Genomic DNA, 13,959 nt, shown 5'->3' on the forward strand with positions numbered 1-13,959 from the left:
TTATACCTGCTGCTTTTTTTTTGCTTTTCAGTTCTCTCTCAGAGATATTTTGTGTGTGGTAAACCAGACATCCACTTTTGGTTTGTACACGCTTGTCAGAGCAGGGTTAGTGGACTCTAGAAAGACTCTTATGCTTAGCTGTGTTCCATATGTTGAACTAAACATTTGACTACTGAAGTGTGTTGGGGCAGCTTTTTGGGCAGAGGGGGAAAATTGTTTGTTTTGACAGTCTGTACAGACACATAAATGAGTCTTTTGGAATATTCTTTTTAAACTAAGGACAAGCTGCTGAACAGGATGAGAATTAAGATAAGTGACGCAGTGTTGGTAAGGGAGTTTTAATATTCAATTTTACTTTATTGCAGATGCATTCTAATTGGAAATTCTTCTCAGAGTTTGAGTGCAGAAGATCAAGTTAAAAATGGTAAGTTTTTTGGCTTTTTTATGAAGCACTCCCATGCCTGCGAGCTGTACAGTCTGCATATGGTGTCATATTAGAGCAGAACAGAAATCTATTACGAAGTATGACTGAAATTTTATTATGAACATGCTGATGGTACCTTTCTCCTTTTAAGTGCTAGTGGAAAATGTCTCAACCTCACAAGAAACTATTTGTCCTGATTTGATACTCAGATCTTGATTGTGATGAGGATTTTGAGTAGCTGGAATTGTGTATATGAAGAAAATATAGATACAGTCTTTGTGTGGAAAGACCTCACTGTAATTGGAGAGAACTGGTTCTGATACTTGTATAGCAGTAAGTGCCCAGCAGCAATGATGGTCACTTCTGTGAGGATTCCCTGGCAGCATCCATTTTGCTGCTTTAAGGACTCCCAGTGTCCATTGTCTGTAGTAGTTTTTGCCAGATATGAAGGCAGATCTGCTGTAAAGGAAAATTCACTGTGTAGTTGTCGGCCTGATTTCTCATGCTGTGTTTCTCCTGTCACCCTTTAGGCAAGTAGTCGGGTAACAGGGTTGTATCTGGGGGTGTTCCTGTTTGTAAAGGAGGCACTCATTTTTTACTACTGTGTTTCTGTAAGGTGGAGTCTGGAGCTGTCTCTAATTCTTATATTGTTTGGGAGAAATTATATCCTTATTCCCTGAAAACTGTAAGTAGTTTGCATTACTTGTTTTATGCTTTCAGCATTTTACGGAGGGGAAGAAAAAAAGAAGTCATCTATATGTCCTTAGTCTGTTCTTGGGTAGAGAGGGGAGAAGGCTTGGCTTTGACAGCCAAAGGGGACAGGCAGCAAAAGCTGCGAGAGGCAAGGCAGGTCCCTGGTTTGAGCTGGTGTGGTCACTGCCTCCCTGCCCTGCCCTGGGCTCAGCAGACACATGTGGGTCACTTCTTCTGAGCAGATGGGTGGGAGCAGCATCTGTGGTGTGCTTACCTGGAGGGCACCAGCAGCGAGTATTCAGAGGTGGGCTGGGGTCTCTGCCCCAAAGAGTGTAACTGTGTGTTGGTGGAACTGAGAAGCAGAAGTACAGACTATGCTGGGTCAGGTTTTAGGGGATTATTTTCCAGCAGGGACTTGTGCTGTCAGGGAATGTGCTGCCATTTGCTGAGCCAAACGGGGAAGAACAGCCAAGTTCACAACCTACCTGTATCCAGTTCAATGGCAAACAAACACCCTCACCTCCCAAAATTATAGTGTGAAACAACAGCTTTCCTTTCAAAGCTTGTTAAATTCAGTTGTGAAATGGAAAATTGCCCCAGTCTCATGTCTTCAATTGTGAAGATTGGCCCCTTGCAAAAAACCAAATGGTTGGGATTGAGGCTGTTTTTCTCTTAGAAAGGGAGGTCATTTCCGGTGCGAGTCTAAATGCTTTTGGAGGGAAGACTCTCCTAACAGCTTGCTTTTTTCCTAATGTTTAATCTGAAAGCACTATTACATAAGTTATGTAGAAAATTAAGGCTTTTTCAGAGGCAGGATAGACAATATCTGTTCAGTCTTTCCTTGCCTATTTTTTGCTACTTTTTTTGTTTCATTGTCAATCATTCAATTCTTGCTACCCATTTAACAATTCTTTGTTGCTAGCATGTAATGAAAATATTTTTGCCATAAAACAAGTAAATGTTTTACATTCACATAGAATAGAACATAGAACCCTCTTCACCTGTTCATTTTCTAGTGATAGTATGTATGAGCCAGATTTAATCAATATTCCGCTTTGAATGACAAGTGAAGTGGTAGGGATTTTCAGTCACATAAAAAGATAGATATGCACTAATATGCTTTAATTATTAAGTGTTAAGGTGCTTCACTTGTAAGGAAGTTTGTTCATGAACAAAGAAACAAGAACCAAAGCTTATAAGAATCTTGGTCAAGCTTGGAAAGCTGTTGACAGATGGGTATCTGTATACACACCCGTATATCTATCTCAGTGGATACTTGCACCAAGATGACCAAAGCAGTGCAGAGTAAAATGTCTTCTAGTCTCTCCAAATCAACTTCCACTGATTTTGTATTTGAAATAATTAATCTGACCCAGCTGAACTGTATTTCCCAGTATCAGAAAAAGTTTATAGTCTAAAATCAGACTTACGTTGCAGACCAGTGATATAAGTAAAATAGATAAGCTCTTTTGGTATGATACACTTGATAATCTGTTGTTGCTGTGTAAAAACCTCTGTGTTCATGCTGTGCAGAGTGAAAGGTTTGTCATATTGGAACCAGCGCTACCAGCCCTAGTGATTTTTGTCTGAGAGATACTAGAAATAGGCTTTTGCTTTTTGTGTGTCCTGTAATGCAATTGTTACTTGTTAAAGCATTGCTGAAGGAACACACTGCCTACTACTGCCAGACTCGAAGCTTCTCTTAAATTTATGGCTGGGGACAAATTCACTGCAGCCTTCTAAAAAAACCAAATGTGCTGTGCAAAGTTACTCTCTTTAAATCCTTTGAAAACATCCACATAGTCATTTATATCGTGTAGGTCACAACTGCTTTGGGTTGGATTTACAGGTTTGTTTTAAATAAACACTTTTTCACTGCTCGGTCAGCTGCTGTATAACCTACTCCTTTATAAGGAGAGACTTCAAAATCAGATCCAAGTTGATTTCTCCTTTTCATTGCTGCCTTAAGCATAATGGTAACTAACCAGTAGTTTAAGGAATTTAATACCGGGAGTACAGTCAGATTCTGCCAAGGCCCCTAAACTGTCAGTGTATTGTGACTTAATGTTTTTCAACATTATGATGGAAAGACATTAAAAGGGGACGGGGTGTAAAATGCTTTACATCCTAGCCTGAGGCTTTGTTTCTCTTCCACAGTAAGCTCAGCAGTTTAGGTATTTCAGGAAACTTGTTGAGTGCTGGAGATTCATTTGGTTGAAACAGTTGACTCCCACAGAGACTCATGCAGGAGTGCAGTAGAGGGGAAGTGGTTTTGTCTGGGTCAAAAAGACTGAGGCTTAGGGTCTAATAGACAAGATACATCTTTTTATTATACAATGAAGAATATTACGTGCTGTAAATTAAGGCATTGTAAGTGCAAAAAGCTTACTGAATCATCAAGAAGGCATATTTGATTATGCAACCTTTAAAATTACTCTTTTACAAGGATAGTTAGTATCTATGTAAAGCATGTTTCATGTCCTTCAGTTTGTTTAAAAAAAAAAACAAACCAAAAAACCAGATAATTCTCTTCTATTGCCCAACAATTGCCAGCAGCAACTGCCGGTAATCACCGCTTGTATCACTTGCTATCATTGTTGCCAGTGTCTTCTGATACATCTGTGTGAACATCTGTTTAATTTGCACAAGGTCAATCTATGCAAAGACAAAAAAAAAAAGCAGAAAACTTAAACCACAGTGTATGATTTAAATCCTAGACAGTCACCCCACATCTCCTCCCTTGCAAACTAGAGAACACATGCCAAGGGTGAGATGTGCAATGATTAACCCTGTGCAGTGGACAAGCCAGCTGGTCCCTCCAAGGACACAGGAGCAGCTCCCCAAGCAGAGTCCAGTAGTTGTTCCATGCTTTGTTAGGATTGTGCTGCCCTAACTCTGAACAGGTGAACTTCTCACCTGGAGGTGCTCATTTGCTATGTAGACGGGAAATAATAGTTAAAAAGGAAAACAAGCAGTTACTACTGTCTAGCCAGACTTAATTAAATTACTACGTGAAAGCTGGCTTTAAAACTAATTTAATACATTCATCTAAATGTGAGCCCCATAAAAGCTTCATGCAGTACATGTTTTTACAGCTGTGAAAGGAGGACTAAGTGACAAGCTGGTTTGGGTAGATAGCTTTCTGCTGCATGTGACTTGTACACAGGAGAAAATTTCTTACCTCACTGCGAGTGACTACAATTCTGATGAGGGTAGAATCATCTGTGCCAGCTCCTTTCATAGAATAATAAAGTCTTTCTGCAAAAAAGGCTGGGCGATTTAAAGCACATTGCACTGCAACAAAGTATATTTTTAGGATTAGTTCCAGTATTGTATCCTGTATAGTGATACCTGGCAAGATCAACTCAGGATTTTTGCTGCAGACACCTAGAGGTTGGTATTAGTGAAGATCCAGTTACTGTGAATAACGGGACCTGTTTATAAAGCTAATAAGCTTATTTTCAAGTTGAACAAATGAGTTACTCCTTCACACAAAAACTTACGGTTATTAGCAGTTAACTCCTCTGGGGAAGTGCTTTTCAAAGCACTGAAATCTTAACTCTCAAACAGGTAATTCAAAACCAGTTCTTCTCCTTGGGTAGCTGGTACTGGGACACAAGGTATTTTACTCATGTTCCATTGCTAGAATCTCACTAAGAAAAGTACAAAGGTAGAAGGTTCTCTAGTAGTTCTGTAGCTCTTGTAGTTACAGCAGGTATTTTGTTTCAGGTAGATTGTTCACACTCAGAGATGAGCCGTTATTCTTCTACCTTATTCTCAGACCTGAATTTTTCCCATTAAACTCTGAGTAGAATATACTCTGGGAAGTTTTTGCTTATCCATTATGGCTACAGAATTGCTGTCATTTGGGTGAGCACTGATATGACTGGTGTCTCCAGATTTACTAAATATTACTGATTTTCACTATCAGTTAATTGTGCTGAATTGTGTTGAACTGCTTTGCTATAACAAGTCGGTAGGAAAAAGTGAATTCAAACTGGTGCCTTCTATTTTGCTGAGCTTTTTGGGGTAGATGGTGGTGGGGAAGGGGGTGGAAAAGGAACTGTGCCTTCAGTAGGTTCATGTTGGCTCTGAGGTTATCTGTGTGGGTGGCTCAGCTGTCTCTGCTGAGGAGCTGCACACCCAGTCACAGCTCTGTGACACTGGTACCTCCTTTTGCAGAACTCTAAATTATACAGCTACAAGCACTAACCAGTGACCTTTGGTTCTGTGCACTTGCCTGCCTTCCCAGAGAAGTGACAAGTAGTTCCTCTGTGGTCTTTTCTTATTTGAAACTGACTTCTTCATGGTGGATGCATGTTTTCTTCATTTAAGTGCAAGATGAATCATTTGAATAATTGAAGCTACTTCTGTGCTAGCAGAGTCTCTGATTGTGGGATCATTTGCCATATGGCCAGTGCTGAACTGGATTCTTCTTTGATTACATTTAGGTTTAATTCCTAAAGGATAAGGGGAGGGAAGAACAATATAACTTACCAATAGTCTTCAAACCACGTTCCACATTTCCAGAAAATTCTCGGTCAATGCTGCTTAATAAATCACGATTAGCAATCTACAAATAAATGAGATTAATATGTGGATGATGAAATGCAGTAACAACTGGAACCTTAATTTAAGGTTAATTACATTCACCAAGCTTATTTGAAATCAGTGAAGAACTCCTACCCTGGAGTATGCCTCAACGGTTGCTTTCAGTTGGGGAAAACTTCTGCTTGCCAGAACCATATTAAAGCAAGATTCATCAGTCCCAAGTTTTCCTTCACCGGCTTGGTACAGACGCTGAGCATCTTCTTGAGCTTTTTGATAATCCACAGTTTGATTCTCATCACGATTACCCTTAGTGCAAAGACAGCAGATTTCAAATAAAATTTCACAGAGAAGGCTATGATTTAACTGCTTGCAGGGTACATAGACACCAAGCATGCATCTTCAAAGCTTGAAGCAGAAAGAGAAATAGTTTGAAATACATTACATTGCTTTAAAACTCCTCTTTGGTTTAGTATTCTTTATAGGAAACAAATACAAAAGTGGCTCAGAACCCTATCTGTAGGACATGCTTTAAACTGCAGATACACTGACGCAGATAACTTCACCCTACAAACCATCTCATAGTCCTAATTGAGTACTGTACTTAATTCTCTATTTTACTTAATAATGTAAGCTTTCTCTTGATTTGTTTCTAGGCTTCAAGTTGCAAAGACTCTTCCCAAATGAACTAATGAATTATCTTACTGAATATGCACACCTGAAATATCTCAGGTTTCCCTCCTATTTTATTTAGAAGTTGCTTATTTCAAGTAAGAATGTCTCCAGAAAGCACTTACTACACTTGTGTCAGTAGGGCTTGTATGACATTTTATGTGCTTTGGTGGTTGTTTTGGTTTTTTTGCTGCCCGGTGCATGGATGGATACTGCTAAACATACTGGCTGACTAGGCTGAATACATTCTCTCGAATACTGTTGTATCTGTAGTGGTTAATATATTATTTAAATGATGTGATTGTCAGTTATTGTAAACTACTGGATTTATCAAAATAAAAATTAGCAGCATGAGTTTCTCCAGGTTTGCTTTCTTCTGGATTTTTACTTTTAACCAAATATCTAGAGCATAGGTGAACTCTCACAAAGGTAGAAGCCAAGGAGGTAGAGAAGTGTCATAGAAATTCTAACACAAAATAGGCAAGTTTATCAGAGAACTGTGGGAAGTTGCATTAGTTACATATTTCTTCCTAAATATGGGTAACTGCAAGTTACTATTCCTCAACACAAAATGAGCCCTAGTAAATGATACGGGATAAACAAACTCCAGTGGTCACCTGAGTTCAGCAGCAGCACCTCCCTAATTCTGGTGATGTAAGGGGAAGGCAGGCTATGGAGTAACTTGGGAAGCAGGTTTTGCCCTCTGGCACATCTTACCTTGTTTGTAGGGATTCTCAGAGGCATTCTACATACCACGGAGGTTATCCAATCAGCTTCACCCAGATTACTTTGTTAACATATGCAAAAAATAAAAAGCATCCTGCTCTAAAAGCAGTATAGAGCACTGCTTTAGGGAACCACTTGGTTGCATCTGCACAATATTTCCACATAAATTCTGATACTAATTGAGGGTGCTAAATTAGGTCACACAATTCATCATGGATTTGCAGATAAGAAGTATCTCTTGAGGAGGGACTGAAGAGTCACATCTTAGGGAATAAATTAATGACCATGGGCTAATTTCTTAAAAACCAGCCTCTAACTAAGCATACACAGGCTATTTATGGAGCCATTGTGACTACACACATCAGACTGTACACTGTTATCTTATTTAAAAATAATAATTAAAGCTCACTTGGCACATGGATATAAGTAATCGTTCAAAGTGTCCTGAAGTGTCTGATCTGATGTCTTCTTCAATGTCCCTTCCAAATTCTGATTTATAGCAGTTCACTATTTCGCGAATTTCCTGGTTTGTCCTTGTGCAAAGGATCTCAATCAACACACTCTCCTGCGTGCCTGCTCCCTGTAGGCAGAGAAAACAAAGGCATAACTACAGAGCACTACCTATGCAGTTTTCTTCAACTGTGAAATAATACCAGTCATCTGGTATTTCAAAACCTAATACAATCTACCTTGTAAGAACAGTATCCTTGCAGTGTGAAAGCACCAAGTCTACTGTACACTTAAAATGGAATGAAGATTCCTCAAACATGCCATTCTGCACCAGTTCAGAGAAACAGCCCAAAACTATACATCCACATCAGTGACACTGGCCAAAGTTAACTGGAAAATGGTTTAGGAAGGAAAATTCTTTGGCAGCCTTAATCTGGAAACTTACTATAGGAAGGTAGAGCCTTATGATTATCATTGAAGTCAAAGGTACACATGTAAATTCCATTCTGGTCAGTACACAAGTGTGTTTCCTATCCAAATGTGGCTGCTTCCTCAGCGTGGAACTTTTTACAGATGCTTCCCTTTCCCCACAATAAAAGTTAAGTGTGATTTCTGTGTACCGGGGGATCTTACTGGCATGGTCATCTCAATTCAGGCAAGGATTAGGTAAGAGAGGGGATGTATGTGAGACTTCTAGGAAATCTTATATTATGAATTTTTGAAAATGACTATTCCCCATTAAAGGCAGATCTTCATTTAAGCTCCATGTTTTCTAGAAGGTGTGCATTCATACATGGGTTGAGTTACTCATTTCCACTATCAGCCACCTGCTAGCTGCTGCAGCTCAAGCAAGACGTTCCAGTCAGCTGGATGTACCAGTTTATCTGAGTTAAAAGTTTAAACCAACTTGCTCACCTAATCTCTAAATGCTGTCTTTATACTTGAACAGATATATCCATCTGACCTCAAGAAATTATTTTTTCATTGTCTTTTTTGGGGGGAAAAAACGGATAATCCAAAAATACCTTTCAGTAACAAAGGTTTGTTCCTAGTAAGGAAAGGTATGTACCTTTAGTTTAAACAGTGACTATGGTTTTAACAGCACCGTGGCCCTTTTTAGGTTCTAGCAATAATTATGTCCAAGTGGTAGAGAACAAGGTTCTGTCCTGCTGCGTTTCTTCCTCTACTGAGTGGACATCTGCCCTGAATTGGCTAATCCTGCAGAAATCATCTGGAACTGGGGGACACAGCAGAAAATAATTTTAAGCCCTCCATTTCCAGGATTTATTTGACACTAGCAGATTTTTCAACAATGCTGGGACCAGGTATTCTTAGATGAGCATTTTAAGGTCATTTTAAACTGTTTCCTTCACAGGAATACCATACCTTCATTGCATGACGTAAGCTCCAGGCATCATAGTAGGTACTAGGCATGAAGAGCGCTAGAATCAGTTCTTCCACATTACCACTTAACTCAGACTTCAGATCTTTAATTAAATCCTGTTCAATTACAAACACAAAAAGAGCTTTGCAGAGTGTTAGGCATATACAGATTATATACCAAAGAAAGATCAAACTAGAATTTACTTTTATGACTTATTTCTACCTTTGTGCTGTTTTTCCTGTAAAGCTTTGTTTCTTATGAAAATCTTTCCTCTGACACCTCAGCTCTTCTCCATTATCTCCTCACTATTTGAGATGTTATTAAATGCCACAACTACAAAATTTCACTTTAAGTTGCAAAGATGACAGAGGGAAGAAATTAAATTAACCTGGACTTTTATTTACTATCCAATCCTCAATCAGTTTCTCAGTTTTTTCTTGGGAAAAATATTTCAGTGCTGCTTTGTGTGCATAAAAAACTCAGTAGTTTCAGACACAAATACAAGGGCAGTTTAAGCTTGATTACTTTCCATCAAGCATTAGAGAAGCAGAGAAGCTTCTTGCATGGTCAGGGACAGAGACAGCCTCCAGCCTTCCCCCACCCCTGCTTCTTCCAGGTATCAGGACCACACTATGTCAAATATCGCAATATATAAGGAACATAACTAAAAGAAGTATATTTTAAAAAATGTCCAAATCACTCCCAGGACTAAAATGCAACCAGGCAGTTAAAGCAGCAGCTGAAAGTTTGGTTTTGTTTACCAATTCAAAGAACTAGTGAACGTACCTTGCCATACATAGTCTTGAAAGCTGCCTTGATTTTTTGCCTTTGATCATTGGAGCGGTTAGCAACAACATTTATGATGGCCTGCTCATCAGTTCCTTGGAAACAGAAGGGCAATGTCATGTAAGAATGCAATATAGTCCCCCCCAAAACTGTGCATTTTATACTGTTGCATTTGGGCATAGTTACATAGTAAGTGGCTGCTATTTAAGTCTACCAAATTTTCTATGGAACTTCATCTACTAAATAGCCCAGGCCCTTTTGAAAATGTAACTTTTGAAAAGCTGGGCGGGGGGGAAGTATAGTTAAATAAAAACTGAAGAAAACAACAAAATGGCATTAAGAAGTTAGATCAATAGGAACGAAAGCTTCTTTGCTTACCAAAACCCTTCATAGCTTTGCGTAGAATTTCTGCATCCCTTCCAGCATCAAAGTTTGGAGCAGCTTGAATTGTACCCTGGGTATACTGAACCACTGCAGCAGGCTGAAAATAAGAGTCACACATAACTAGATATCTGCACAATATAAATTCAAATTAAAATCACAGCTCTGCAATCAGTACTTCAGAAGGCACTGTCCGTTAATTCTCCATTTCTTACTCTAACACAGAATGAGGGCAACATTACTCTGAGGGTAGATGGAAACTCCTGATGCAGAACACAGTCTAAACCATTGGAAATCAGCTGTAAAAACATTAAAACTACAGAGGCCACATAAGATTAATTCTAGGAGAGAAAACAGCACATACCGGACCAGGCATTGGGGATGGTACTTGTCCACCAGGAAATCCTAGTGAAAATAAAGAACAAGGTAGAAGAAATTAATTACATCTCCTCTTATTGTAAAAATACCATCTAATCTGAATATAAAGCCAAACCTGCCACTGTACACAATCTGTTTCCTAAGTAATGATACCTACCACAATCAGTAACTGAATTTCTTTCCTTGGGAATAATGGGAAGAAGCAATCACGGATTCATTTTGATACATACACTAGCAAGACAATTCTAAAATTACTAAACTTACTGGTGCTGTGGGAACTGGAAGGATCTCTCCTTAAGAAATTCTGCTATTTTTGACAGAAGCCAAGATAGCCCAAACAAATGAAGAATGTGTGTCCCATGCTCTCTTTAAAAGCCGTTATATACACTTTAAAATGCCTAGCATGTAAACAATAAATATTCAGAATTCATTGCTGCAGAAAGGATTGAAGGAATCTCATTCTGTGATCAAAAGCACTGTGAATACAAAAGCTAAAACTATTTTTTTTGTACTGGAATTTTATTTTTATTCATAATATGTATGGACATTCCTTATCATTTTAATAGAAACTTAGTACCAGAGTTAACAAAGCAATCATAAAACAAAAACGTTTTGCTGCTTTGAATTTCTTTAAAACACAACTGATATATTCCAGGACAAAAATCATCTCTTATAGTAAATGACCACTTAAAGCATTACAAACACTGCACTGCTTTTAAGCAAATGTATGCATTTTCCTTTCCTCTTTCTCCAATATGCCAGGGATCATTGTGAACGCACAGATCTGAAAAATGCAATTGAGATTAACAGAACTGCTAGATACTTATTGAATATGGACTCTGGATTTTACAGTTCTCATCAGATACTTGCAGTTTGAAAAAGAATAAGCACCTAAACCACTGCATCATGACCATTATTCAGGGACATCCATCCCTTTTGGATGTAGCACCTACGGAACTGGTTCTCATCAGCCCTTCAGTGGCCCGGTCAAGAAAGGTGGCAGGAGGTGCACAGCATACAAACCTCAACAGCTACAAGTAACAAAGGTAAGGGCCTAATTTCTTACTACCTATCCTGGGGTCTCGGTTTAACCTTGGGTGCTTAAAGTTTCTTATATATGACATACCTGGAATTTGTGCTGGTCCACCTCCAGCATAGCTTTGGGCGGGAGGCTGCTGTGGATAGCCACCAAAGCCAGGGCCAGTGGGAGGCACAGCAAAGCCAGGGCCTGGAAGCAAAGCCAGGGGAAAAAACCCAGACTTTAGCACACTTAGTATTTTGTACTTGACTTCTTTAACACAACATGAGTCAGGTTATTGAGCAGAGCTACGTAAGAGACCAGTTTCTCCATGTAAGTGCAGTGACCCAGAACCACCAAGGCTCTGCCATCAGCATGCAGGTATTTCCTGCTGGATGGCAACCTGGCTGGCTGCCTGTGTGCTGCTGCCTGAGCTGATCACTGAACAAAGCTGCTTTTCTTTACTACTTCTAACGAGCACAGGGAATGCTGACACTGGAAATCACTTCTGGCTGGTACTCTTACCTCCAGAATAAGGTGGCATTCCTCCAGCCTGGGGAGCTCCAGGGAAGCTCCCTGAAGCAGGGTAGCCCCCCAGGGCAGAATATCCTGCTGCCCCTGGAAATGCAGCATTTGGTGGTGCTGCAGGAAAGGTACCTCCTCCTGATGGAGGGAATCCTCCAGGAACGGTGGTGGGATAGGGGTACTGACCAGCTGGTGGATAGACAGACTCCTGTCCTGTTGGCTGAAACACAGAAATGGGATGTCTGTATGCCTGTTAACAGCACATTCGAGTAAAAACTCCCAAGCTGCCAGAATGTCCACATGAATAATAACAACGTGAATTATACAATTAGATGCAGGGCTTGAAGCAGCAGCAGCAGAATTCCTGAAGCCTGGGTGGGGTCCTCTTGGTTGGGTTTTCTGATGCATCTCCTTCGTTGACACAGAATCAGAGGGTGCTGCAGGGTGGAAGTCACCTCTGGATGACCTGTGATCCCATCCACCCTCAAAGCAGGGCCAGCTTTGGAGTTGGGTGAGGTTATGCAAAGCCTGATAGTCAGGTTTTCAGTATATACAAGGAATGGCAAATTCACAGCCTCTCTAGGCCCCTGCTGCAGTGTTTGACTGCCCTTACAGTGAAAAATGTTTTCCTCAAACCAAATTGCAACCTGTATTTGCTAGCTGCCCTTTCACTGTGTACCCCGACACGAGTTGGCTCCAATGTCTCTATGGCTCCTTCTCACGCAGCAGAAGACTTGCTCTTCTCCAGGCAAGCAGCCTTCCCCAGACATGCTCCTCTTTGTTCACATCTTTGTTGTACTGGGAGGCCACAACCAGACACAGTATTCCAGAGGTGCTCTTGCTGAAGCCTGGTGTGTCATTAGCCTTCCTCCCTGAGGACTTGGCAGTGCTGAGCCACACTTCACTTGTCAGCCACTGGGACACCTGGTCCCTTACTGGAAAGCTGCTCTTTCTATGCCACACAAGGAAGAGGTGAGCTCAGCTCAGCTTGCTCTCTATGAATCATCAGGAGCTCACCCCCTGTTACAAGACTTGCACGAGCACAGTAGCTTTGAAACTTCTGCCTCTATTGCACAAACAGTATTTTCAAATGTTACAGGGTAAGAACTTCTTGGGAGTTTTTTCCCACTTCCTTTGGAATCCAGGTTATAAAGCATGGATATTCAATGACTAATTCTGGATCACTGAGTCAGACTGAACACCTACTACAGGTTTTAAATAAAAAGAACAAGTCCAACACCTATATATTTGTTTTGCTACATGTATGATTTACCAGCCATACCACAAAGGTTGCTATTAGCATTAAGATATATTAGAAATATTTACTTTAATGATCTGGATCTCTAAGGGAAAGCACTGTAAGGTAAAAGCCATTATACTTGATCTTAGAAATCAAGTATTTAAAATCAGCTTCATAATGAAGCATAATGGATGGACCCATTACTCCCTTGCTGGGGATCATCTTTACTGAATAGCTTTAGAAATATGGGTCACACATTACATACAGTACACATTCATTCTTGACCCCAGAAAACAGAAATAAAGTGCAGAGCAGCAAAGCCTAGCTCCAATGTTCTCCTTGGGTTTGGCTGCCCCAAGATTTCTACCCCCAAATTTCTGTGCCCAGGCTATATAATATTCTTTTCCCCAGGGGTGCAGTTGGATATTTCCCTGCTAGACTCAACAAAAATATTTTATTGGAATTTAGATTCATAAATCCAAAATTAGGATCCTCAAAAGCCCTGCTCAGATAACTACCAGTGCTGCAGAAAAAAATAATTTCACATATGCTTTTTGAATTGGTTATCACATTGGGCATCATCAATGAGAGTAGAAAATCATTGATAACAAGTCTAGAAGGTCTTTTAAATGAATTAATTGAAGTTGGCCATTTTTTAAATGCTAGCTAAGAAAAAAAAATGTTTTCAGATGTATTTAAAAATAAACAACAGCTAAAATCATGAGGGTTCAGCA

At 39.9% G+C, this 13,959-nt stretch overlaps 2 protein-coding genes across 3 annotated transcripts in view; one reads left to right on the forward strand and one right to left on the reverse strand.

Annotated features, from left to right (window-relative positions):
- The window catches only part of PPP3CB (protein phosphatase 3 catalytic subunit beta), a 36,737-nt gene extending 30,036 nt beyond the window's left edge, over positions 1 to 6,701 (forward strand). For both annotated transcript variants that reach the window (XR_001859282.1, XR_001859283.1), the window contains 3 exons: positions 366 to 424; positions 1,041 to 1,109; positions 6,322 to 6,701. The gene's annotated coding sequence lies outside the window, so the exon portion shown is untranslated. The remainder of the gene's footprint in view (positions 1 to 365; positions 425 to 1,040; positions 1,110 to 6,321) is intronic.
- Positions 3,421 to 13,959, reverse strand: part of ANXA7 (annexin A7) — an 11,802-nt gene continuing 1,263 nt past the window's right edge. Inside the window, exons 2-12 of the mRNA XM_008643716.2 lie at positions 11,986 to 12,205; positions 11,569 to 11,670; positions 10,429 to 10,469; positions 10,062 to 10,164; positions 9,684 to 9,778; positions 8,900 to 9,013; positions 7,473 to 7,643; positions 5,804 to 5,974; positions 5,615 to 5,690; positions 4,299 to 4,411; positions 3,421 to 3,772 (exon numbers count right to left, since the gene is read on the reverse strand). Of these exons, the coding sequence (XP_008641938.1) occupies positions 3,650 to 3,772; positions 4,299 to 4,411; positions 5,615 to 5,690; positions 5,804 to 5,974; positions 7,473 to 7,643; positions 8,900 to 9,013; positions 9,684 to 9,778; positions 10,062 to 10,164; positions 10,429 to 10,469; positions 11,569 to 11,670; positions 11,986 to 12,205 (1,329 nt within the window). The 3' untranslated portion in view covers positions 3,421 to 3,649. The remainder of the gene's footprint in view (positions 3,773 to 4,298; positions 4,412 to 5,614; positions 5,691 to 5,803; positions 5,975 to 7,472; positions 7,644 to 8,899; positions 9,014 to 9,683; positions 9,779 to 10,061; positions 10,165 to 10,428; positions 10,470 to 11,568; positions 11,671 to 11,985; positions 12,206 to 13,959) is intronic.

This window comes from Corvus brachyrhynchos, unplaced genomic scaffold (genome assembly GCF_000691975.1).
Source record: "Corvus brachyrhynchos isolate BGI_N302 unplaced genomic scaffold, ASM69197v1 scaffold61, whole genome shotgun sequence".
In the NCBI taxonomy this organism is placed as follows: domain Eukaryota; kingdom Metazoa; phylum Chordata; class Aves; order Passeriformes; family Corvidae; genus Corvus; species Corvus brachyrhynchos.